At 40.7% G+C, this 25,501-nt stretch overlaps 1 protein-coding gene across 1 annotated transcript in view; it reads left to right on the top strand.

Moving 5' to 3' along the window:
• Positions 1-22,029, top strand: part of LOC126298659 (PIN2/TERF1-interacting telomerase inhibitor 1-like) — an 89,490-nt gene extending 67,461 nt beyond the window's left edge. Inside the window, exon 4 of the mRNA XM_049990082.1 lies at positions 20,603-22,029. Coding sequence (XP_049846039.1) covers positions 20,603-21,779 — 1,177 coding nt within the window. The 3' untranslated portion in view covers positions 21,780-22,029. The remainder of the gene's footprint in view (positions 1-20,602) is intronic.
• The last annotated feature ends 3,472 nt before the right edge of the window (positions 22,030-25,501 follow it).

The following is a 25,501-nucleotide window of genomic DNA, read 5'->3' on the forward strand; positions in this document are numbered from 1 at the left end:
TATCTCTGATCTGCAATGACGAACATTCTCTGAGGACATTGTGGCTAATTTATCAGCAAATTGCCTTTGATCCCAAGGGAGGGTTCCTCTAACCTAAAAACACCCCATGTGCACACCACACATATGCCACTACCGTAGTAGCCGCTTTGTATGTGTAGTGCATGCCTGAGCTATTAAGGGGGATCCTACGATAGCGAAGATCAAGAAATTCATGTCCGATATCATGGCAGAGTTGTCTGAGCCTCTGGTTGAGATTTTACTGTCTGCTCCAAACCAGAGGACTGCAACCAACCCTGTATACAATGATACAAATAGACGGCTTAGCCTGCACCCTGCGTGCAATGCTAAATGCCTTCATCAAATCAGCCATCCACCGAAAGAAGCCAAGAATGCCCTCAAAACACAAGCAGCAGGAGTCACATGAGCCTAAATATGCCACTATAAGCAGCCAGTTGCTTCCAGTGCCCTCGATAGCCGCCGGCAGGGCCTCCTCCATGGAGACCCCTCAGCAAACATACTGAGTGCACGCTGGCATTCTTTCCTACCATATCTGCTATTTCCCTGCCTAACATTGGAGCTCCCATTGACAAGCATACTCACCCTCTGCACTTGTCCTGCAGGGCTGGCAAATTGGCTGCTGGCCCAACAGGAGAGGCATCCTGTGCTGGCTCAGAGTTATCAGCACCTTGTATCTGTTGCTAAAGTGTGGGGAGCGAGCCACGCTACCTGCTCCCACTTTCGCCTTCTGCTCAGCGACACATAAACCTACCAGTTTCTGCTACTCACTGTTGAGTGAGGATGGATGTTACATATCAGAAGGTGCAGCAACACCCGGGTCAGCAGGGGATCCCAACAGTACCAAAGGTGTCGCATGTCTCGCCATCAGTGCCCTGACATTGCCACAATGTTGAGCATTAGCCAGAAGCATGTCAGTGGTAGCCAATGTAGCTTGCATATCATATTGCATAATAAATAGACTTAAGATCTCAAACGGCACTACTGATTTTGGAATGATGCGAAATGTAATGAGGAGAATAAAGAAACACTAAAAACTACTATGTAGATCTCTCACTATACCCTGAAATGGCAAACTCTTAAACAGAAATAAATTTCACTGCTGCAGTGGCTGTATCTACAGTTACCTGTTACTACAAACTCTTCTTACCCAAAGCTACTGATTTTCTCTACCCGGGGACTGGGTGTTTGTGTTGTCCTCATCTGTCCTCATCATTTCATCATCATCATCATCATCATCATTCATCATTCATCAAAGTGGCTAACATTGGACCATGACTTTGTAAGGGCACTAATGACTGTGCAGCTGAGTGTCCCACAAACCCATCATCATCATCATCATCATCATCATCATCATCATCATCATCAAAAGCTACTGCATGAGATAACTATGTAAACTAGAATGCACCAATCTAAACTTAGTGACGTGATGTAGAGCTTTTGGGGGTGGGAATATTCACTAGGAAGCCACCTTACACAAGGATACGCACCAAGATTGATTCAAAAACAGTAAATTTAGAGTAATTTACTAACCACTTGTCTACATAGTATAATACTGTTTATCTGGTGGCTCACTAGAGCGTGCCAGGGGCCCGACCCAGGTAGCCTCTATAAGCGAGCCTGTAGACTATATAGACGTCTGATCTCTGAAGGGGAACATGTCATGAGTGAATGTACATCACTCCTCCCTTCTGTAGGATGGGAAACATGAATACATAAAGACACTAGGCACAGAAAAGAATATGAACTGGAAAAAAAACGCATGAACTGGAAAAAAACGCATGAACTGGAAAAAAACGCATGAACTGGAAAAAAACGCATGAACTGGAAAAAAACGCATGAACAGGAAAAAAATGCATATGAACAGGAAAAAATGCATATGAACAGGAAAAAATGCATATGAACAGGAAAAAAATGCATATGAACAGGAAAAAAATGCATATGAACAGGAAAAAATGCATATGAACAGGAAAAAAATGCATATGAACAGGAAAAAAATGCATATGAACAGGGAAAAAAATGCATATGAACAGGGAAAAAAATGCATATGAACAGGAAAAGAAAGTGCACGGAACAGGAAAAAAGGATTTCATCTGAATGGGGGGGCTCCATATGGTTCCCAAGTTGTGCAGCGGCCGTAAACCATAAAATTGCCAAATAAGCAGCAACCAGTTGCAAGATCATGTTTTCTTTATTTAATTTTACATATTGATTTCAGCTGATTAACAGCCATCATTGGTGCTTTCGATGTGTACGTCCCCTGAGTAATAACCGATGATGGCTGCTAATCAGTTGAAATTGATATGCAAAATAGCTACTGGTTGCTGCTTATTTGGCAATCCATTTCATTGCCTGATGACGATGACGGCTGCTGCAGCATGTGGCAGGCAGACATTGTCGAGTAGCTGAGGAGCTGATGACGGAACAGGTTGGCATGCCATCCCCCTTCTCGTGAAAGGCTGTAGGGCAGGACTGGGCACCGATATCTCCTCAGCGATGAGCTCGTCGAGGTCAGCAGTTGACATCCGAGGTGTCAATGGGGTCGTCGGAGATGACGGTGTAATGCCTCTGCCAGAGGCAGCGGCGGCTGCAGCATCAGGCGCAGTGGAGGCTGCACTGGCGATGACAGTCCAGAAGTGGGGGTGGAGGCGGGAACCTCAGGCAGTGATGTGCCAGGCAGCACCCCCACTGCGTCGCAAACCGGACCGTCTGCAACATAGGAACAGGCATTGGTATTGGTATTGGTATTGCGGGGGGGGGGGGGGGGGGGCGGGGGAGGCAGTAGCCCTCCGGAACAGACCCCGACATGCGCACCTGCAGCTGGTCGAAGGGACCGCACATCTGCCTGTCGGGAGTGTAGATGACACACAGATGGTGGCCCCGGCAGTGCTCATTGACGGCAGGAACTGAGTTAATCCGGTGTCCGAAAGCACAAGCCCAAACAGGCATACATGGCTGGAATTGTCACAGAGCCAGCGATGATGGCAGATTCGGTGTCATGTGCAGGAGGTGGGGGAGGGTTCTTGATTGCCATCCGTGTAGCAGCACTGCTCGGCTCTTGTTCCCCACCGCAGTGAAATTGTACAGACTCGAAGAACAGTCTAAAGCAACTTGGGAAAATCTGCCAGATACATACTTCTGCTCCTGAGTTTTAAATTTCCAAACTGTGAGTTTGGTGTCACCATTAGATCGAGGATGAAACGGCAGATCTGTGAGGTGGCGAACTCTGCTAACCTGACAAAAAGATGCAAATTGTCGAGAAACAAACTGGGGACTGTTGTCAGTAACCATGGTATATGGAATTCATTCAAGTGCAAAAATCTTGGACAGGTTTGAAATAGATGTCTCCACGGACGTGGACAGACAGTACTCCATGTAGGTAAGGAATAGGCGTTGACTACATTGAGCCACAGGTGATTTAGGAAGGGCCCAGCAAAATTGATATGTACACACTGCTCACGGATACTACGGTGTTAGCCGGGGGAAAAAGATACCTGTGGGGCCCCCTGTTACTGAACCAAGGTTGCCCTAAGTTCTGGAAATCAAGGAATTTCAAACATATCAGGTAAATTTGGAAAAAAAAAACACACTGGAAAAATCTCATTTTTTGTCTTAGTAGATGAAATGGTTTGTTTACTGAGATTTCGTGCATTTTCGCTGGCTGGGTGCAGCTGAGAATGTGCACCACTTCCCTACGCCCCCATTCTTACTGCTTCTCCCTTTCCTACCAATCCCCTCAGCTTGCAGTCAGTGTTGCCACCATTTCTTGCCGCTAGCCTTGCAGCTGCTGATGAGAGGCTTGTTTGGATCAGATTCTCAGAGACTGTTTATACAGTGGGTGGAGTCCAGTGGTCATGTGTGCACGAGTTGTGTCTGACTGACTGAATGTGTGTGCTCTCATTTTCTGGCAAAGGCTATGGCCGAAAATTTAGTTGTGAGAATGTAATTGTCTTTCCTACATGCCTGTCTGTAGCTCAGCGATCATATTTACAGTGAAATGCTACCTGTCCTCATCAGTACTAATTGTCAGAGTATTTGCGCAAGTTATCTGTTGCATGTATTGACCACCACAGTCTCATTTCATCAACATGGCATGTGTGACATGTGAATAGCTGGCCGCATGAGTGGATTCCTGCGACAGGTCAAAACTGCAGGCCATCTCTGCTGATCTGAAGCCCATCGTTTCCCACAAATGCAGGCCCTGCCTGTCAAACCTAGTCTCACCGATCAGCCCCCAGGCTGGGTCTGTTTGTGTATGGCATAATGTTGCAGATTTTCGTGGCTGATCATCAATGGACCCTGGTCTGATGTGCTCCCCTGCAGGCCAGAGACCACAGTTGATGGATTTCAGGAATTGTGAATGTCTCACCACAAGTACATTGTACAGTGCGGTGTTTTATAGACATTTTATGTATAGAAATAGATTTTGGCACTTCGAAAGTAGTTTACATATTAGAAAGTATGGATGATAAGAAGAAGCAAACTGTGGCAGTTTATATGCAACATACTCACGTATTTCTCGAAAGAAAAATTACACAGTACCTGTAAAATAATAGGCATAACACAGTGGGTAATAATCGACAATAAGAAACATAGTAGAACCAACATTTTATTGGTGGCCACCTATGGTGTTGGTTTACACAACTCTTCCGTGCCTTATACACTTCTTTCAAGAGGCCTACTTTTTTCTGAGGTTATTTCTGAAATCAGTGAAGACATTTTAAATTTGTCTTGCGACTCCAAGGAAATGCATATTTTGTGCTATTCAAATAAAATAACAACAGTGCTCTTATTGAAACACACATATCATTTGGATTGTTTTCTCCATCTAAAAACAGTTCATTACAAAAGATGTTTATGTTACTAAGATTTAAGCTCACAGAAATACAGAAGAGCTTACATGTTTTTTGTCAACTTATGTCTTTACTTACCTTTTACATCTCAAAATTTGTCAGGGAAAAATGCTAAAAGTTGTCTGGAAATCAGGGATTTCACTTGGGGAAACTTGTGGCAACACTGTGAACACAGTGAGTGCAAGTAGCAAAAAGCTGTGTAATGTCCCCATCTATGTCCAGCCAATACACATGCCAGTGGGCCACAGCTTTGGTGTGAGAGGTCCCCCAATGACTGACATGCAGAAGCCACAGTAAATCATGGTGTAGGGAGGCGGGAATCATAACCTTGGGAGGAGCATCCTCCATAGCTAACTAAAGAAACCCATCAAACACAGAAAGGCAGTGCTGGACGGAGATGTAATTATGCATCGATCCGAGGCATGGCCTGGGGGTTTTCTGGACAACTGTGCTGCACAAAAGAGCGGACCTGACTAAGTACAGGATCCACAGTGACAGCCGATGCTATTGTGACACTGGTGATAGGAAAACCATTGACCACATTCTGGTTGTCAATATCTAAATAGAAACAAAGCAACTCATCAAGATCACACAATGGGTTTGGTCCAATTGGCAGGTGAGGTAAGGCATTGGCGTTGACATGTTGCACCATAATGGGCCTGATAATAACAGGAGAGGAAGAGAGCCCACTGCTGCAAATGATGTGCTGCCTTGTCTGCCACAGGAGCTGAAGGGTTAAAAAGAGCAATCAAGGGCTTTTGGATCCTATCTAAATGGAATTTAGAACCATACAAGAAGACTTGAAATTTCTTGAGCGCAAACACAATCGCTCAAGCATCCTTTTCAGTCTGAGAATATTGCTGCTGAGTGGGAGTTAAGTCTTAGAAGCATAAGCAATGGGTCTGAATGACCTGCCTGTGTATTTGTGTGCCAACACCGTGCCAACACACAAGTTAATAAACAATTTGTTTGGGAAGACAGTCATTGTAGAGATACAATGTATGTCCATTGGTACTACTGTGTCTGGCATGTTTTAAGAGGAGTTACACACCAATGCAATGTGGCCTTTCTTTCAACAGTTGCAAACAGCCCAACACTTAGGTCGGTCACACAGCTTGCTGATGTTGGATGAACCTGTATGGGCAAGTCGGAATGGGTGGGTGGGGGGAGGGGGTCATGCAGCCACTGTTGTGACATGGCCTCTTGCTGCTGTGGCCATAACTGATGCCCCATGTGATGCTGAGTTGAAGTTTGTACTTCTACAATGGATTCCCTGTTATCCTGAACACTTGCAGCATGCCTAACAATGGTTGACTGAGCAACTTCCAGTACCTTCCCCCCGTGCAACAATCTGATCACAATATGCTATATTGGGCACACCTGTAAGTGTTGGATTTTCACATTGAAGTGCTTTTTTGCAGATTTCCCTTTCTGGGGGCAGGCGAATAATAATGTCACAAACCGTGTGATCAGCATAGGATTCATGATGGGTACTAGTGACAAATTCACAAAGATAGTTCAACCCACGTAATTCTGAAGCCTAGGCTTTGTAAGATTTGTTTGGACATTTCTGACAATAGTAAAATTCTACACACGTTTCAATGACATGCATTCTCTCACAGTAATGGGTTCAGAGAAGCTTGCACATTTCATCGAATGATAAGCTGGCGGTTGTTGCAAAGGCACAAGTTGGCACAACTGATAAAGGCACGACAAAAGCCAGGAAAGAAAGAATCCCTACACAGGTTTGCATCTCCCACGTGAAAAACCTGGAAATGTTAGTGTAACCATGTCTTATAGGAGTTCAGTCTTCAGCCAATTTGTAATATGCTAGAAAGGGCAATGGGTACACCGATGGGTGAATGACCTGCTGTGAACAAGCAGGTGCCATTTGATTGAGAGTGGTGGTGAGAGCCTACTGCTGTTCCATGAAAGCTTGTTATTGAGCAGTGATATGTTAGAGTATTTCTTCCATTGAGATTATTGGCACGTGACTTAATACTGACACCAACATGTGGAGAAAGCATAACCATCACTCGTTGCCAAGTTTGCTGTAGCAAGAACAAACAAGATTTATGGAACAAAGTTCTTTATAGAGCAATACGTAAGATACAATGGAGTATGTGTTGTGCATAGCATTGGACATGTTGAGTGGACAACAGTAATACAGGCTACAGAATAGACTAAGCACTCGTTTGTGATCATTTAAATAATACTGTTTCTTTGGCGGCTCACCAGAGTGTGCCAGGGACCCAGGTGACTTCTATAAGCAGGCCTCTGAGCTTTATAGACACACAATCACGCGTCATTACAGAAGGTACACCAGAAAGTTGTCAAATGTGTAGTTCTACATTATCAGGTATGATATTCTGGTATGTATTTTTTCCAAGGAGATGATATAATAATTATTTTTAAAAAAAAAAAGTGAAATGCAAAATGCTTCTGAATAGAGTGTGCTTGAGCAATACCTTTGGCTGCAAGGGGAAAAGAAATAATTGTATTCCATTTATGTACGAGGTTCATTCAAATGAAACCTGGTCAGTCTGTCTACTTTTGCCTTACACGTAAGGTGGCACCACGTAACTGTTGGTATGGTAGCACCATCTGTTGGTAGAGAGACTGATGCTTGTGCACCGTTTGATGTTGCATACCGCCAGTGTGGTTTCACGTCGAAGAGAAGGTGTTCGCACAAGTTATCGTCCATTACCAAACATTTAGGTGACTAAGCAGAAACAATGAGTAGTGAATGATGATTAATTGAAACCCTCAGCTACCGACAGGTGTTGTTGATATACCTCAATGGGGACAGATGAAATTGTGTGCCCCGACCAGAACTCGAACCCGGGATCTCCTGCTTACATGGCAGACGCTCTATCCATCTGAGCCACCAAGGATACAGATGAATAGTGCGACTGGAGGGATTTATCCCTTGCACACTTCCTGTGAGACCCACATTCCCAACTGTCCATGATCTACATTCGCAATGTTCCTAATAGATATTTGTCCATCCACTCATTACTCGCACTAACTGAGGTGACGATTCCCGTAAGAGTTCAGGCAACCGGTGCGCATTCGCACAGATGGAGGTCAATGCCTGTGTAGCCATAAATGGCCCAGCATGTGCTGACACCATCAAGGGGGGGTGGGAGACATGATATATCCATGCCGGTGGCTCCCACGGTACTTCCTCAACGTTGATCAGCTGGGCCAGAAGACGGCGGTACTGTCTGTAGGAGTCCTGGCTGATCGGTGGGTTCCAGGGTACATCTTGGGCCAGCCTCCAGGGGAGCGGGTACCAGCCGTGATGGAGATGGGAACGATGGTTTTGCCTCCACAGGCACCTCAGTCTGAAAGCACTCAACCTCCATCGATGATGTGGTGAGGAGGCCGGTAGTAGTGGTGGTGGGAGCTGGAAGTGGCTCTCTCATCACTAGTCATTGTTGAATCCGTCGCACATAACATGAGGGTGGATATTATAGTGGTAGCAGATAGGCTGGTGGGCAGGCCTGTATCTGGCATGGTTGCAGAGGTCATGTTCAGTCGGCAATTGAATGGAAATGGAATGGGGTATGTCACATTGTGGATGAAGCTGATTCCAGTGCCACCCCCTATTACCAAGGTGCATGGGCGGTGGGCACAGCATGTCAATGAGGCTGCAGGGTCTCTGCCCATGTAAAATTTTGTCAGTTATAGGAGTGGATTGATAAGTGGCGAGGAAGCTGTTGAATGCTTTCTTGGAGTCAGCTGTCCTCATCATTTTGTGTTTTGAACGTCCTGACCATCTGCTGGGATCCCAAATTGGATGCAGAATGGAAAGTGGCAGTCAGGTGCTTGATCCCATTGCATTGACAAAAGCCCTGGAATGCAGACACTGTGAACTGAGGGCCAGTGTTGGAAACCACGATGGAAGGTGACCCTCTATTGCAAAGATGATGGATAGGGCATGGATTGTAGCTGCTGTGATGGTGATGGTAGCCATCCATGTGACACAGAGAAAGTTAAAAAGAACACTGACAACTATCAGTTACATTGCCACACAGCAAGGGGGAAAGTGCGTCTATATTGGAGTGCTGTGTGGTGGGCTGATAATGGATCTCGTAGGTATAGATAATAAGGAATAATGGCCACCATTGCAGCTGCTGTGCTATCTTATTAGGAAATTTTGAATTGGGGATATATAATGAAATGAGAGGCTTGTGATCAGTTATTAGGTGAAACTTAGTGCTATATAAATAGACTTAAAATTTCTTTTCGTCATGTATGATGGCCTGTGCCTTTTCCCCAATTTGAAAATAATTAGTCTGTGTCACATTTAATGTTTTAGAGACAGACACAATGGACTGTTCTGTGCTGTCAGCTTATTCGTGGGATAGAACTGCACCAGTGTCATAACCTGACACAACAGTGGCAAGAATTTGCCCAGATGGACACTGCGAAACAAGGGGCTGACCGAAGGTGCTTTTTGAGTTGCTTGAAAGCGTTGTGAGAATCTTTTGTTGTAATTTACTTTGCTGAGGTCTGACTGGAGTTGTTAAGGGTTGTCCCATGTGCTTTGACATTCAGATCAAAGAAACTACATTTGTCGAGACAACAATGCAGACTACTGGCTTTGAGCCACTCGAGCAACATCAGTATGTTGCATAGGTACTTTTCCCACCTATCCCTAGTAATTAGCAAGTCATCTATATAGTTATTACCATTGAGAATACTTTGGAGGATTTACTCAAGGTACCTGTGGAACATAGGAGTGCTTGTGACCCCAAATGGCAACCTGTTATAGCGACACATGGACATATGACAAATGATTTGTTAATATCTAGAACTGCTTTGTCAGTGAGATCTACCTTTGAAAATTAATGACCCTTCAGCCAATTTTGCCAATAATCCTCCAGCCTAGAAATTGGATACAGATAGAAATTTGGTTGAGTATTAATGGTGGACTTACAATCACCACAAATTCTGAGTAATCCATTTGGTTTCTTAAGTGACCCACTGTCTAGACAATACTGCTGATATAACTCCCATACTTGGCAACATATCTAGTTCTGTTTTAACTTGTTCACGCATGGGAAAAGGCACTGAACAAGCTCTACAAAACATAGGTATTGCCGATTGCTTTAAGGATACATGAGCCTGGAACCCTGTTACACAACTTAATGTAGATTCAAACAGTTGCTTAAATTATACACATGACATATCAAGTTCTGTGAATAGTATTGCAGTTGAAATGAAATTCACCTGAATTTGAAACCCAAAAACTGCAAAATCATATAAGCCAAAAATGATAGTTTTCGTCCAAGAGTTGACTACTAGCAGGATTAGTTGCTGGACTAATTTCTATACTTAGATTGGACTTTGATCTGATCCCATAACAGTACTGACTTGCCATCATAAGTCACCACTCTGTGCTGAGGGGCCTCAGCTGTGGGGAGCCAGTGTGTTTGTATGTGTTCTCATTAATGAGAGATGTTGCTGCACCTGTATCCATCTGGAAGTCTGCGATCACTCCATTAATGTCCAGTGGCAACATGAGCCTCTACATCCCAGCTGCTGTTACTGCAGGCACTGGCAAGATAGCATGCAGGTGCTTGTAGCCAATGTTGTTGACACATGTCGGATGAGACAGACACTCACTAGTTGCCCCACTTTGTGGCATGCAAAACAGGTGATGTCACAGAAATGGCAGTGACACCATTTATGCTGTGAGCCACAATCTGCCATGAACTTTCCTGGGACACTTTGGCAACAATAGGGAGAAATCGTTGCTGAGCCTCCACTCACTTTGGGGCGCAGTGATAGTGAACTGAGTGCTTCTGTTTTTGTGTGTCTACTGATGATTTAAGGGAGGTGGATCGCTAACTACTGAATCCCATGTTACTGGATGAATGGGTGCTCAGTGAGTCACATGATGATGTGGATTAGAAGTTATCAGTTGATTGTAGAGCACAACGGCAACTAATACTACCAACAATGTCGACACCAGAGGAATCGTAAAACAGTTTGCACTGATGCAGTTTCTTTGTGAGCTTTGGCAGTCATTAACACATCACTTGAGGTGGTATCAAATTTCACTCTAATTTCTCCATCAGTCAAGTCTAATTTCTCTGTCAGATAACAACATCAGAGTTTAAAATAAGGTTTTCAGGAAATTTTACACTTGTGTGGAAAGCCTTGCAAGTTAGCAGCCCATGCTGTGAATGTTTGCAGACATTGCTTAACACACTGATTAATTTTAAGCCTAGCTGCAACTGCATGGGTTTGGTGACCATAGAAGTTAGCCAGCAAACCACAAATATCAGAAAAGCTCCTTGTAATGGTGTTCGAGAATGGGCATAGTTTTTGCACTACTTAATACATCTTATAACTAGAAGACAATGTGCAGTCTCACATTATGGGTCATTCACTTGACCTGCCTTGTAGTGAAGAACAAAACCACATAAATAGACTTCCCAGATCTCATGTGCCACGTTGTAGCAAGCAAACTGCACAGGGGGAAGCCAGGAAATTCCAGTTGCAGACTGTTCTTGGTTTTGCAGTAGTCTCAATAGCTATTTTTGCTGCTGTTATTGGAATTCCCACCATTATTCATGCTGCTATTATTGCTCCCACTGTTTTTCGAGCTGTTGTTGCTGCCGTTGCCACAGATGTAGCTGCAACTGCTGTTGCCATAACTTTATAAACTCGTTATCCATGTGTCACTGTGATAGTTGCACAATGGGAAAGCACTTGTTGCCACTTTTCTATCCTACTCAGCACAGGTAGAACACAGTTTATGATCATTGCGCTAGTGGTAAAGCAGAGACCTGCAGAACAAACAGGTGATTCTTGAGCTCAATGACAGCAGAACCCACAAAGTGAAAGGATAACTAAAAACAAGTCCAGTGCCTAACAAAGGCACCTTAAGCATGTACAAAAGTCCAGGGAGCAATCCAAGTCACAAACATGAGGCAAGATCAAAACTGCTGTTCAATACCACATTATTAAAGACTTCAAAGACTAGCGAGAGACGAAGTAGCAAGAGCCGGACTTTAGTATTTACTGGCATACTCACATCAGTGGCTAACTCTCCATGACATGCTTGTGGCTGCAGCAGCACTTTGCAAGGGAGCAAGCTGTGGCCAAAGTATGTAGCCCAAGTATCTCTGACGTGTTCTCCCTATCGATACTCCAGTTGGATGGTAAATCTGAATCACTTTAGAGACCACAGACAGAAGAAACAATAAGAGTGAAAAATGCATGGTTACATCTTTGTTGATGTTCAAGAATAAAGTGTTGCCATTGTTAATTGGCAAATGCGTACTGGAATTCTGATGCAACCTCTTTAAGATATTAAGATATTATATGAAGATGGTGTCTGTTCTTTTGGACATGTCCGAAACCACAGATAGCACTGGTGATCTTGCTGCTCTTGAAAAATGAAATTATAATGAAATTCAGAGCATCAGCTGCTTACAGGCATTGTTAAATACCAACGGGGACAGTTGAAAATGTGTGCTCCGATCGGGACTTGAACCCAGGGTCTCCTGCTAACACGGCAGGCATACTATCCGACTGAGCCATCGAGGACACTCAGGATAGTGCGACTGCAGGGACTTATCTCTCGCATGCTCCTCCGTGAGACCAACACTTCCAACTTACTGTCCACACACTACATTTACAGTGCCCCTGCAGTCAATCTACCAATTCCCGTAAGAGTTTGAGCAATGTGAGTGCATTGGTATTTATCAACGCCTGTAAGCAGCTAATGGTCTGGATTTCATTGTAATTTCATTGTTCGAGAGCTGCAAGATTGCCAATGGTATCTATTCTTTTGGACATGTCCGAAAGAACAGATACCATCTTCATACAGATAAGGTTTACCAGCCAATGATCTTTTTCAGTATGGATGCACTCACATTGCTCAAACTCTTATGGGAATTGGTAGACTGACTGCCACGAGTAATGAGTATAGTGGGTAGGAGCAATAAGTTGAAAGTGTGGGTCTCACAGGAAGCATGTCAGAGATAAGTCCCTGCAGTTTCACTGTCCTCTGTGTCCTCGATGGCTCAGTTGGATAGAGTGTCTGCCATGTAAGTAGGAGATCCTGGGTTCGAGTCCGTCAGGGCACACATTTTCAACTGTCCCCATTGATATTTACCAACACCTGTAAGCAGCTAATGGTCTGGATTTCATTGAAATTTCATTCTTCAAGATTTTGTCATGAGGACTATCTGCAGGATCTTTAGATGTTCCATTGTAAGTTCTGACATTTCCAATAACATACATTTTTATGGATTCAGTTTCCAGCTCTTTGAAACTGACTTTCATGACACTCGGGTTGCTACAAAATGCTCCTTTATCAAGCTTGCTCGATTCTCGTATGTAACCAGTTGGTATTATTATTACCGTGTTAGTATAATTAGTTTGGACAAAATATGAAGGCAAGGTGAAAAGTTAGCAGCATGGCAATGAAAGACTATTTTTGTTATTAAAATGCCTCTCTATTTTATTTATTTGTTTTACTAATAACATTTTAGGTCAGTGCATTTCAGTCATCCCTGCAATGCAGTTCTGGAAGGTCTAGCAATTACCAGTCTATGGCTACCATTATCTCTTCGTTTGCCTCAATGTTTTCCAGTCGCAAATTTCTGTAGATTTAGAAATAACTGAAAGAGAAGTGATGTTTGTCTGGTGAATGGAGTGGATGTTCCAACAATCAATATTTCAAATCCGCTTTACCATTTACACGGCATCTTTTGGGGCAGATACACTGTCCTGATAATTGAAAGCCTTAGTATTCACCATTTATTGCAAGGTAATCAATAAGAAAAATCCCTTTCACCTTCCAGAAAATGCTGGCAATTGCCTTTTATAATGCAGAGTGACTAGTTTACACCCACTGCTTTGATTGCTGTTTCCTTACTGTTATCATGCGTTGATTCATGTCTCTTGCACAGTAACAAATGAATGTACAAAACCAGTCAGATTCCTTTTAAATGGTCTCAAACACTGTTGAGAAATTAGTCTTCACATTTGCTTTAGACCATCAGTGAACAAAAGTAGAACCAATTTTGTATAACATTTTCTCATAATTAATTTTTTATATAAAATCTGAAATACATCTTGTTCATATGTACCTATGGTGTGAGCTCTTTCAAACACCATTAACTGCTAATTGTCCACTACCATGTTCAGCACAGTATTAATATTTTCATCTGTGATTTCACAACTGTTGACCATTAGGATGTAGATGTAGGATGTAGATTGTCATTAGATTTGACTGAATTTCCATTGCTGATGCTAAGAACTTTGCCAAAATAGCGTTCCAGTTTAGCTGTTTGAAACAAACACATGCCACATGGCTGTTTAAAAAAGCTGCACGAACAAAACTGTTCTGCAGCTCAAGTTGATACCTGCTTGTGTTACTCTACACTGTGAGGATGGGGGAATGTTTGAAACGAATCCTACCTCTGCACCAGGCCAAGAAGTTTTCACCTTTTGTTTACATTATACTCGTGTTTTCATTATCACCAAAGGGACATGATTCTTCAAAAATAATAAATCATGTTGCAGATTGCAGTATGGTATAAATACCAATAGTGATAACCACTGTTGACATGGGTTCTATTTCTGATATTAAAGTATGTGCTTCTAAACCATTTTACCGTGGGAAATTCAAATATGAAAACAAAATATTGTTGTCAGGCATACTTTTTATGTGATATGAATATATATGTATATTCACAATTCATGGCAAACACAGAGATGTTATAGAGAAATACGGGTATGTTGCCGCATCCAGTAGTGATAGAACGTGATAATTTCTTGTGCAACAGCAGGGGGGAAGAATAAGACACCATTAGGTTATCCCCCGCCACTTCTATGTCATTAAGACCACCTGAAACCTCTCATTAAGTCGAACGGTGACAGCCGGTCGCTGCCTCTGCAGTAAAGCTTCACGCCTCCTAGGGGCAGGTGCATCGAGTGGTGTTAGCCGCAATTTGTGTCAGTCTTAACGAGTGGGTGTTTTGGCTAACAAGTAACTGTCTGTCATATTTCCGAGTACGGTTGAATTTTTTGGTTCCTTTGTGTAAACTGATAGAGCCTGGTACTGAAGGTAAAATGACTGCTTGTTTTTACACATCAGTGTTCCTCTAGTTACCTACTATTAATTTAATACAGGTGTATTACCAAAGTGGTATTTTTAAATTTGCAGAAATGCCACATTGTCGTGGATGCCGATATTAGCCGGACAACTTCTGCTACATCTGTGGGAAGTTCCCTTTTGCCAGAAATAGGAAGAAAATTTCTTCAGTCATAAAGCAAACATCCAAACATTACTTTGGAGTAGAGGTAGGAGACCAAGATAAAGAATGGGCACCACATTTCTGTTGTGCTACATGTTACATGCAAACTAATTCAGTGGTGGAAAGGTAAAGAGAATGTGGCGTTGTTTGCTGTTCCCATGGTGTGGAGGGAGCCTAAGGACCATGTTACTGATTGTTATTTCTGTCTAACAGAAATTCAGGGTTTTGCAAACAAAAAGTCGAAGAGGCACATTGTTTACCCAGATCTGCCTTCAGCGAGAATGCCAGTGTAATCCGACAACCTTCCAGTACCTTCAAGAGCTCGAGGTCAAATTCAGAGTGACAGTAAAATAAGCAGTACTGAAGAAATCACAGATGATGATTCGTTATATCACTGCACAAGTGAGTCATCACCACAGTTGTTAACACAGTCCTAGATCACATACTAAATCATTTAAATCTGCCTAAGTAAACAAAAGGCACAGCTGCTTGGTTGAAGATTACAGGAGTATAATCTACTGCACCAAAGTACTAAAATCAGTGTGTTCAGGCACAGAGAACATGTCTTTATTTCTTATTTTTCAACTGACGAAGCACTGACATTTTGCAATGACATTGCTCGCCTGATAAAAGTGCTGAAGTGGAGACTTTTCATAGATGCATCGAAAACAAGTCTGAAGGGTGTTTTGCTCCATAACGGAAATAAAATACCCTCTGGTCCAGTAGGTTACAATAGTTTGTACAAAGGATGCTAAATTCAATAAAATACAATGAACACAAATGGAAAATATGTGCAGATTTCAAGGTAATTGCAATGGTACTGGGAATGCAACAAGGCTACACAAAGTATGCCTGTTTTCTTTGCAAGTGGGATAGTCGAGACCGAAATTCTCACTACGTGAAAAGGAAATGGCCTAGGCAAAGATGGAAAGTTGGCGAAAATAATGTACAACGTGAAAGTCTGGTAGCTCCTGAATATATACTACTTCCACCGCTTCACATCAAACTTGGCCTGATGAAACAATTCGTGAAGGCCATGGATCCAACAGGTTGTGGGTTTTCATATCTAGCTACCAGATTCCCCTGTCTTTCAGCTGCAAACATAAAGGAAGGTGTATTTGTGGGCCCACAAATCAGGGAGCTGCAGGAAGATGCAAATTTTAAAGTATGTTTAACTGATAAAGAAAAACCCGCATGGGTCTGTTTCAAGATGGTGTCGGAAAACCTCCTCGGAAGAAGAAGAGCTACTAACTACAAAGCAATGGTGAAGGATATGATCAAACCATATCAGGATTTGGGGTGCAATATGTCTTTGAAGGTACATATGATGGACTCTCATCTGGACTACTTCACAGAGAGTTGTAGTGACGTATCGGATGAACATGGGGAAAGATTCCATAACGACATTTCTACCATAGAAAGGCGCTATGTAGGGAAATGGGTACCTCCTATGTTAGCAGATTATTGCTGGAGTATCATTTGAGAGAAAAGATTCACAATACAAGAGAAAAAAGTGATGTGCATTACAAGGCAATGGCTCATTGTTTGTCAATTTTCTGTTATTTCCCATGTCAAATAAATGCTTCAAAGTGTATACACAAAGGTTACTGTGTTATATGTTAGATCCCACCCTCCATTAATGTGATGAACTTATAACATCATAAAGATGTGCATTTCTTTGTTGAATTTCACCTCACGTTTGCTGCACTATATCAGAAACTGAAAAGAGAAATAAAATTGCGATTACTCATAAACTATCCCTGACAGAAAAAAACCAAAAACAGTTTTCAGTTCAGCACTCAAAATACAACTAGGATCACAATATTTTTTATCAGAAATAGAAAAAAAGGTTTTTTTTTTGTAGAACAGTGTAACATTTTAGGTCAGTGCATTTCACTCAGAAGAAAGGTGGAAGGAGTATATAAAGGGTCGATACAAGAGAGATGAACTTGAGGGCAATATTATCGAAATGGAAGAGGATGTAGAGGAAGATGAGAAGGCAGATGATAGTGAGTGAAGAATTTGACAAATCACTGAAAGACCTGAGTCAAAACAAGGCCCTGGGAGTAGATGACATTCCGTTAGAGCTACTTGGGAGAGCCAGCCATGACAAAACTCTTTCATCTTGTGAGCAAGATTTATGCGACACGCAGAATACCCTCAGACTTCAAGAAGAATATAATAATCCCAATTCCAAAGAAAGCAGGTGCTGACAGGTGTGAAAATTACCATATTATTAGTTTAGTAAGTCATGGCTGCTAAATACTTACATGAAGCCTTTATAGAAGAATGGAAAATCTCGTAGAAGCTGACCTTGGAGAATATCAGTTTGGATTGTGGAGAAATATAGGAACATGCAAGGCAATACTGACCCTACAACTTCTGATAGAAGATAGGTGAAGGAAAGGCAAACCTAATGTTTATAGCATTTGTAGAAAGCTTTTGACAATGTTGACTGAAATACTCTCTTTCAAATTCAAAAGGTGGCAGGGTTAAAATATAGGGAGCAAAAGGTTATTTAAAATTTGTACAGAAACCAGATGGCAGTTGTAAGAGTCGAGGAGCACCAAAGGGAAGCAGTGGTTGAGACAGGAGTGAGACAGAGTTGTAGCCTATCCCTGATATTATTCAGTGTGTATATTGAGCAAGCAGTAAAGGAAACAGAAGAAAAATTTGGAATAGGAGTTGAAGTCCAGGGAGGAGACATAAAAACTTTGAGGTTTGCTGATGACATTGCAATTTTGTCACAGACATCACAGGACTTGGAAGAACAGTTGAATGGAATGGACAGTAATTTGAAAAGAAGATATAAGATGAACATCAACAAAAGCGAAACAACGATAATGGAATGTAGTCAAATTAAATCAGGTGATCCTGGGAGAATTAGATTAGGAAATGAGACACTATTTGGGAAGCAAAATAACTGTTGGTGGTTGAGGTAAGGAGGATATAAAATTTAGACTGGCAGTGGCAAGAAAAGCATTTCAGAAGAAGAGAAATTTGTTAGCATCAAGTATAGATTTCACTGTCGGTAAGTCCTTCCTGAAAGTGTTTGTATGGAGTGCAGCCACGTATGGACGTGAAACATGGATGATAAACAGCTTAGACAAGAAGAGAATAGAAAATTTTGAAATGTGATGCTACAGAAAAATGCTGAAGATTAGATGGGCAGATCAAGTAACTAATGAGGTGGTACTTAATAGAAATGGAGAGAGGAGAAATTTGTTGTTCAACCTGACCAAAAGAAGGGATCGATTAGTAGGACACATTCTGAGGCATCAAGGGATCACCAATTTAGTACTGGAGGGAAGTGTGTGGGGTGAAAATCATAGAAGGAGACCGAGAGATGAATACAGTAAGCAGATTCAAATGGATGTAGGTTGCAGTAATTACTTGGAGATGGAAGAGTCTTGTACTGGGTAGAGTAGCATGAAGAGCTGCATCAAACCAGTTTTTGGATTAAAGACCTCAACAACAATAACAACAACAACAACAACCACCTATTATGAGAATACTCAAACTGTGGCATCTGCCAGAGCAGAGGCTACTGTAGTTGTTCCTAGCAAACCTTGCTCTATTTCTGGAGGATACAACAACAAACTCAAAATATTAGATCACTTTATTAAAAATTGAACAGTCTGAAATATTTAACTTGGAAACAATCCAGGTTCACAGGAATGATAAATATATTTGTTACTGAACACTATGACTTTTATCATGTGATGCAGTACAGAATGATAGTCTCATCTCAATGTACCATTGCGTATAATGGTTGATACACAGTTCTGACATCTAATACAACTAACACTGCTGCATTTGACACCACAACTTTTTAATCCTTTCGTGGACCCTTGGGGTTATACTTACTACTAACTGTATTTCTTTACTGCATTTATGAGAATATGTCGTATCACTTCTGTACACTCCTGGCAACTAGCAGTAATCTGCTGCACCAGTTGTAGTTTCTGTTTGCTACTATATACAGCTCTTATGGTTGTGGGAATTATAAATCCCACCAAACAACGTTGTTTTAAAGGCCCTTGAGAAATATGGTTACCATCAAAATAGTTTCTCCAAGAGGCTTGGAAGATATTCCTGCCACAAAATTTGTGTGTCTTTTGTGGATCTTGGGAAGCATACTTACCACCAATTTAATGGTTTTTCAACACCTTTGGGAATATGTCTTACCTCCTCTGAATGTGCCTGACATCTTGTAATAATTCGCTGTATCGTGTGTATAAAAACTACTACAACAGTCAGTTTCTGATTGTCATGAGCTCACTACTGTTGTCACTTGTGAAGTCAGAAAAGATTGCTTCATTTGTACAATGGGAAATTGTTACATTTATCACCAAAATAACAGCTCACAAAAGAGCTGTGGGGGATAAACATGCCACCATAGTTTTTTGTTCTAAATCACAAAAAATAAAATTATCCAAGAAATGAATTTTTTAAATTATTATTATTAACTTCACTGAGTCGCTACAAAAAATGTGCCTGCAAAAGGGTTAAAATAAACAGATAAACAGTACACCTCTGTGCTAGTATAAGCTGATTTGTTGATGATTTGTTTGACATTGGTTCTGTTTTTAAGACCTTTTTTATGATGAGAATATGATACATAAACTAATCTCATATTTCTCTGCAGTGGACGTTGTTCCACTATGCAACTGTATTGATTTAGACTTTTCGTGACATCCCTAAATCAGTCCAGGTGAACACTGCCAAGACCTCTCCACTTCCACTGAGTTATGCACTGACTGTTAATATATTTGATAATGATACACAGCCAATCTGTAACCTATGTACATAGTTATTACATGTGTTGTTGCTTCAGACGTAACTTGTGTTTGGTGTTAAGCAGAAAAAAGGCAACAATTTCACTGTATACCCTATGATGATTTTGTTATCGTTGAAATGTGTGCTGATATAGAAATCTACCATTTGCGATGTAGTAGCTCGGCTACAGAATCTTCAGTAGAGTCTGATATGAGTAAGTCACATCTGATTTTTAACTATCTTTGGAATTAACTTGTAATGCAAAAGTCTATTTTTTTCATTATTCTGGTTTACAGGATGATATGCAACTTGGAGAAATTTTTCATTTTAGGCTTTTATAATTCTATAGACTAGGGTGTTATATCCCTTTCTCTCCTTATATTTTTTCTTGGTCTTCTACAATTTTTGCTTTTTAAGTGCGTTTTGTTGGTAATCTTTAATAATGTCATCTGTCACTTGTGCCACAGGGCCTACTGTGACCAAGTTTTCCATCCTGCAACAATTAACAGTTCATATTATTAACTAACACTGAATAGAGTAAAAACATGTAACTGGAAAGTATTGGAACAATTAAGCATGTTATGGTATTGTTTGTAAATGAAGTTTGATTGTTAAATGATAAATTTCTGTATTTGAAGCTATTACTTAGTCTGTTTCTTTTCTTTGCAGTTACCAGAAGTTTACAAGGGGAAAGGATGTCAGTCGATATAGTGCTAACGACCTGGCTTGTATATTTGGAAAGAAGTACAGTTCTGCTAACAGTAAATCATCTGAGACACAGCATTCATACCACACTAATACAATAAACTTCTCCGAAGCTGATTCAGAGGATGGCGTGATATCTGCTGAACATACTGTTGGGCAGAGTCTAAATGTATGTGAAGAAAAAACTATTGATGACTGTTTATCCTCACATTTGCTCAAGCATAGGGTAAAAGGTGAACCTGGGTCTTACAGGCATGAAGATAAAGAGGAGCAAAAGAAGCAGAATGATATTTTGAAAGAAATTTCAAATGTGAATGAAAATTCTGCCACAGGTATGGATATAGTTCAGGAGTGGAAAAGTGAAATGGAAGATAATTCTGCCAGTCATTCTTCGTCAGAATCTTTAGAAAAGATCAGGTTGAAAAGAAAGAGGAAACGTGCAAAAGATTCACAAAACAACCAACAAGTCTTTACAGTGACCATGATTTCAAACTCACAAATTGGAGTGAGTGAATGTGATACTGTGGCCCATGAGGGTGAGGAAATGGATAAAAATGAGGAGGACAAGAAAAAAAAGAAAAAGAAGAAGAAGAAAGACAAGAAAAACAAGCCAGTGGTAGAACACGAGAGTGACAAAGAAGGCAGTAAAATATTGATAGAAGAACTTACGGAAGTTATGTCAGATGCTGAAGAAATTGGAAACAAAGATTCTGAAAATGCCAGTATGATTAGTGAAGCTGGCACTAGAGGCTCTAAGATCAAGGTAAAAACAGTGGGTAAGCCACATAAAACTCAGATTTCTGAAGGACATGAAGGGCCCCCTGAAATGAAGAAAAGAAAGAAAAAGAAAATGTGTTCACAGTCTCTTAATGAATCAGATGTAGTGGAGAACATTACATCTGAGATTGTCAGTTCATCATCTCCAGACAACAGAGCTGGTGTCAATAATAATCAGAGATCAATAGGTTTCTTCAGTGAATCAATTCCTTCTTACAAAGAAGAGCCACATCAGTATGACATCAAGAGTGCTTTGAAGCCTAGAAAGGCCATTAAGAAACATCACAGTAAAAGCATGGATTTTGGTTTCAAAGGTTCTAATTTGGATAGAATCTCAGGATATGGGAGTTTGAGTGTAGCCTGAAAACATGCTAATAAAATAAAATAAAAAATTATATTGCAACAAGTGTCAGAGTAAACTAACTAGTCTACCTAAATACTAAAACTCTTGGATCCTGTTTACAAGTGGTGATACACTCATAGTCTCAGTTTGCCGGTTGACAAACAGTGAAATGTGACACACTGATCAACCTGGATATTGTGTTTTAAATTTGATGTAAATTCAGAACTATATTTTTTGCGTTGTAATAAAAGTGTACATTTCACATATAAAATGTGTGTTGTTTGTTATGGATTTGCACAATATATGGATTAGATTGGCTAAAGTGCATTAGAATTAACAAATACCAACTATAATGTAAGGCCAGTTATGACAGAAAATGTGCCATACATAAATTGAAAAGTTGTCTCTGTGAATAGAACAGCTATTAATAATTGAAAAGCACAAGTTTGTTTTTGTTCTACTATATTACTTTTATTGCGTTAACCAGTTTCCGCTTACAAGGCCATCTTCCGACATTTACTGAGTATTGTTACCAAAGAAGTTTCAATGTTTGCAAACAACATTGGAAGAGAAGTAACATATTTAAACTGAAGCAGAAACCTACAATAAGTATCATCTTTGACAGTGTGGTGGTAATGCAATGAAAAAGTAAAAAATTAAACAGTAAATAAATAACAGTGGAGTAGACAGGGAAACCTTTAAGACAAGATAGGAACAGCATGCCTACATAACATTTTCTATTAATAAACAAAACTAATAAAATGAAATTAGTACCGTCAAACAGGGTGATTTCGGACGGTTTTGTCGTTATTTTGATTGTAACTTTCGTGTATATTGTTAGATTAAATTGATTGTTATGGAAGTGGCAGGGTATATGTGTACCGAATAAAATATCCCAGAACCAGAACGTGTATGTGTAGGTATATTTATCTGAGGCAGTTAAATAAAGTGTCCGAAGTCACCCCTTGGATTGGGGTGATTTCGGACATGTGTGTTTTTTAAATATCTCTCCAAAGTTACAGTATATATAGGGCGAATTCGGACAGTTACTGCCTTTTTTTAAAATTCTACATGCTTTTTATTTGATTTTGGTGACATTTTACACATTTTAAGATAGCCCTTTGTTACAAATAAGTGATAGGGAATCATATAATGACTTTTATATGTTACAGATAAGTTCTGCACGAGCTCGTTTAATATTTTCGCCTTAGCAAACAGAAAGATCTTCTGACTGTCGTGTGAGGAATAAATGCACCCATTCTTCTACTGGCAAATTAGTAGGAAATTTTTTCTCTTTTCGGCCAGATTTATCACGGTAGCCTTTAACTAAATATCCAATTTAGTGAACGGAAATCCCCAATGTGCACCCCTCAAGATACCTTGCTTCAACATTTCTTCTTCTTCTTCTTCTTCTTCTTCTTCTTCTTCTTGTTCTTCTTCTTTATTATTTAGCTCTGGCTGTCCTCCCCCTTTTTTTCCGAATGTGCTTTCTGCACTTTATTTTGTAGGGTTGATTTAGGTGTACCATACAAATCTCACTCTTTTCTGTACGATAATTTACAACTCTGAATATCACGAACAGCTTTATCTAAAAGTTCTGGGTCATAATTACACCCTACTGTAGCACCTCTCCTGCTCTTATAAGTTCTTGGCAGTGTCCAAAATCACTCCACACAGTACACAGTTTTACAAAAACCGTCGTTATAAAATAACATTGCACAAGAAACTCGACAAATTTGTACAGAAATTGTCTCAATGCTGTTAGCTACTGAGCGCATCGACAATTACGGTTACAGTAACTTCCCGCTCAGCGCAACAATATAAAGTTTCCACTTTACGATAATGCATGGATTTTTAACACTGAGACTGTTCATCAGCTATTCACCTAGGGAAACAATTGCCGCAAGATAAAAATTGTGGAAAGTGATAAATGCAATCTTGCGCTTAAAATAACTGGCGCACAGACGTCAAAATAAGTAACTATTTGTTTCCATGCAGTGGCAGAGAGCAAATAAGCCATACTGTCTGAATTTGCCTCGGTGTCCAAAATCACCCCGTTTGACGGTACTAGACAAGGCTACATCAGGAGGTACAAAACAGAAGCTGTAGTTACATTGATAATTGTTTCTTCTTTCAATTGGTCTGTGTATCACTCTCCAAGTTTCATACCTTGTGATGTAGCCTTGTCTAGTACTAATTTTATTTTATTAGTTTGGTTTATTAATAGAAACTGTTATGGAGGCATACTGTTCCTATTTTGTGTTAAAGGGTTCCTGTCTACTCCATTGTTATTTATTTGCAGTCCAATTTTTTACTTTTTCATTGCATTACCACCACACTGTCAAAGATGTTACTTACTGTATGTTTCTGTTTCAGTCTGGATGTGTTACTTCTCTTCCAATGTTGTTTGCAAACATTGTAACCTCTTTGGTGACAATACTCAGTAAATGTCTGAAGATGGCCTTGTTAGACGAAAACCGGTTAACACAAGGAAAGTAATATTGTAGAACAAAAGCAAACTGGTGCTTTTAATTTATTATAATGTTGTTCTACCAAGAACCGACGAAAGATTCTGTTAACAAGAACAGCTATTCTTCCAGTTCCCGATGGCACATTCAGGTAGAAAGATTGACTTCATTTGTGAGTAGGTAAGAATAATAAGGGAAAGTGAATTTGATGTTTGGAAATATTAACTGCCATTCCATATAGGTTGGAGCAATCATTTTACCTACTGATAAAATGTGTTTTGAAAAATCTCTTGAGATTGTATTTTAACATTCAACTTCACAGCCAGTTAGGCATATTTATATTGCTGAATTGCTCTCCGAAAAGTTCGTTTTTCAATGAAGTCCATTCCATTCCATTTTGACAATAGGCTGTGGTTCCTCCCATGCAGTTTGTGCTGTTAATCATTTATTTATGTAACCTGGCAAGATTAGGGCCATCGAGCCCTCTCTCGCATCTACACATGCTATCCTACATCTTTACATTGCATACAGGGGTTGGCCAAAAATGTAGAAACAACAACAACACAGCACGTTACTATGCCTAACATGGTGTAGGAAACCTGTCGTCATTCAAAACAGCCTCCAGTCATCACGGGATGGATAAATACCGTTCCTGTATGGTTTTCAAGGGAATCTTATACCATTCTTCCTGCAAAATAGTGACAAGTTCCAGTAACAATGATTGAGGTAGATAGTTATCTCCAAAGTAGTCCACAAAGGCTCAGTAATATTGAGATCTGGTGATTGTGCTGGTCAGTCAAATCATCCTTGTGATCACAAAACCAGTCCTAGACGATCTGATCTGTTGTCTCGGAATACAGCGTCACCATTGGGGAACAAACATTTTGTCACGGGATGGACCCGATCAGCTAAAATGGTCACAGAATCCTCTGTAATAATGTGATCTTGCAGAGTAACCCGTGAAATACTGTGATATGGTTATCCGAATCACCACTGAAACCCTATCATCCTTCCCTCTTGGGATGTAAACTTGACGAGAAGTTGGAAATTGGGTGCAACAAGATTCATCTGACCAAATTTTTATCTTGCATTGCTCCATAGTCCAGATTTGATGGCTTCTTCACTACATTCTCCTGTTACAGGCATTTGCATAACTGATAACGGGTTTTGGAATTCCAGCTCACTCTGCAGTTCCCAGCTTACGAAGCTCCCTTCATGTTGTTTTGGTGCCGGCAGGATTTACGAACATGACATTTCATTCTGCACTGATTTTTG

The sequence above is a fragment of the Schistocerca gregaria genome, chromosome X, assembly GCF_023897955.1.
Source record: "Schistocerca gregaria isolate iqSchGreg1 chromosome X, iqSchGreg1.2, whole genome shotgun sequence".
Classification (NCBI taxonomy): Eukaryota; Metazoa; Arthropoda; class Insecta; order Orthoptera; family Acrididae; genus Schistocerca; species Schistocerca gregaria.